This window comes from Aplysia californica, unplaced genomic scaffold (genome assembly GCF_000002075.1).
Source record: "Aplysia californica isolate F4 #8 unplaced genomic scaffold, AplCal3.0 scaffold00479, whole genome shotgun sequence".
Taxonomy (NCBI): Eukaryota; Metazoa; Mollusca; class Gastropoda; order Aplysiida; family Aplysiidae; genus Aplysia; species Aplysia californica.
The window spans coordinates 23,475-26,034 of NW_004797749.1; the positions used below are offsets into that span (position 1 = coordinate 23,475).

Consider the following 2,560-nt stretch of genomic DNA (forward strand, 5'->3'; position numbering starts at 1 on the left):
AGGGTGAGTGGGAGAGAGGGAGAAGAGGTGAGTGGGAGAGAGGGGGAGAGGTGAGTGGGAGAGGGGGAGAGAGGGGGCTTTAATGGTTGGGTGAGGGCATCAACTGGCAGTTCCTGGATAATCAAGACGAAGTTCATATAAATAGGAAACAAATAATACCATAATTAGTTATTTATTAATGTGTATTTTCTACCCCACCAAACCCCCACAGGGTACGGATGAGAGTATGTTGAACAAGTTGCACCACCACCACGGCTCCAACTCCAACTATCTGAAGCCTAAGGCGGCCGTGAACCAGAGGTTTGGTCTGAGCCACTTTGCCGGTGTTGTCTTCTACGACTGTCGAGGTGAGTGGGTTTTGCGTGCGGAGGGTTGGAGGGTGTCTTTAGGATGTTCTCCTTCTTTCATTTCCTTCTGTTGTCTCTGTCTGTCGGCCTGCCTGTCTTGCTTCCTCCTTGAACAATATGACTGTTTTTGTGTCGATTGTGTCGATGTGTTTCTGTTTTCTCAAGCTCAAACGATAGGTCCTACTTCTTTTCTTTACTTCTGTTGTTTCTATTTTGTTTTTCCCGTTGTGGGTGGTTGGAGGGCGCCACTGGTAGGTCCTACTTCTTTACTTTGCCCTCTGTTGTTTCTGTCTGTCTGTCTGTCTGACTTTTTCCCAGCACTAAATGACCAGTATTGTGTTGATGTGCTTTTTCTTTACTTAAAGAAAACAAACTTCTCCCCTGCACTGTATCACTGTTGTTTTGTCAATGTGCTTGTCTTTCTCTTTGCTCAAATTCAATTTAGTGAGTAATTAGAGGGTACCACTGCGATGCCCTTCTTTTTTTCTTTACTTCTATTGTTTCTGTTTGTGTGTCTTGCTTCTTCCCTGCACCATTTGACCGTTATTGTGTGGGTGTGCTTCTCTTTACTCAAACTCAAGGATTCCCCATACACCTGCTCACCACAGATAGGAAAATAATAATGGGACATTGTAGTGAAATCAGGCATTCACCACAGTAAAGAAATCTAATAAACTGACATGTTTTTGTTTGTTGGGGGAATTTTATCCATTTTTTATTTTATATGTTAAAAAAATTAAATTAGTTAAGTACCGTTAATGCCGATGAATTTTCATCCATAAAAAAAATAAAATTGGTTCAATACCTTTAATGTCCATTTAAGAACATATCTGTTTGGATTTTACTAAAAAAAAATGTTTCCCCACTGTCCAGGATTCCTGGAGAAGAACCGCGACACGTTCAGCATCGACTTGGTCCATCTGATCCAGGCGTCCAAGAGCAAGTTCATCAACCTTCTCTTCAACACTGACATAAGCATGGTGAGATCCAGCGTGACTGAGACATATACCACTACCTTTGAATTACACAGTTCTACCTGACATTTGGGGTTGTTTTGAGTTACTAAAAGTCTTTTTTAGGCCTTTCCCAAAGTGGGGGTATTAACATGTTCGTGTGCACAGTAGAATTATAAATGGGCTGATTTATCAATGTCATGCTCCTACTGTGCCGGAACAACATAGTGGGAACTGCTGCTTTTTCTTTCCTCATCCTTACTATCATCATTTTTCCTCTACTTCTTTGGTATGTTTGTTGCTCTCTTGTGAACTGCTATTTTCAGGATGCCTTGATAGTCGAAGCAGACTTTGTGCTGTTGAGGCTAGAGAGGTGAGCAGAGTAAGCCCGATTCCCCGTTTGGACTTCTCTGTTAACATCCACACGTTGGTGCTCATATGACCTTATGCAGTTGCGAGTGCTGTAAAACCTTACTAAAACAAAAACTTTGACTGACATATACCGCTGCCTTAGAATTACACAGTTCTACCTGACATTTGTGGTTGTTTTGAGTAACTAAAACCTTAGAATTACAAAGTTCTTTCTTTTCAGTATCTAGCTTTGAGAAATTTGATGTGAAAACTTTTGAGTTTCACAATATGTCAATATTGCGATTCTTTGAATATCTTAATAACAAAGAGCAGATAGAACATTTGGTTTCTGTTCTCGTCTTAGTAATTCAAAACGGCCAAAAATGTGAGATAAAGCTTAGTAATTCGAAGGTACCATACTTTTACTTATCATATACCCAAACTAAAGTCTTTTTTTTCATAATGCCGTTGCACTTGGATTTAAATGCTGTTGGTTCTCAGGAATAAATCCAGACATGTGGCATTTCCTTTTCCTTAAAAAAAAAAATTCCTTCTTTTTAACCTTTTCTTTTTTTTTGTTTGAGTCATTTTTTTGGCATGTGACGCAAGAACCTCTTGTTGAAGGTAAAGAGCTCTGAAACATTCTTAGAACGTTCAGTTTCATTATCTGATGGAGAGATCATTGCTCTGTTGTGTTTTATATTCTTTATCTGACGGAGAAATCGTTGCTCCTTTGTGTTTTATATTATTTATCTGACGGAGAAATCGTTGCTCCTTTGTGTTTTATATTCTTTATCTGACGGAGAAATCGTTGCTCCTTTGTGTTTTATATTATTTATCTGACGGAGAAATCGTTGCTCCTTTGTGTTTTATATTCTTTATCTGACGGAGAAATCGTTGCTCCTTTGT

The 2,560-nt window shown here is 39.3% G+C and overlaps 1 protein-coding gene across 1 annotated transcript in view; it reads left to right on the forward strand.

The window, feature by feature from the left end:
- Positions 1-2,560, forward strand: part of LOC101849950 (myosin-VIIa) — a gene marked incomplete at its 5' end in the record, with an annotated part of 68,986 nt that overhangs the window by 7,004 nt on the left and 59,422 nt on the right. Inside the window, 2 exon segments of the mRNA XM_035971667.1 lie at positions 212-347; positions 1,221-1,327. Coding sequence (XP_035827560.1) covers positions 212-347; positions 1,221-1,327 — 243 coding nt within the window.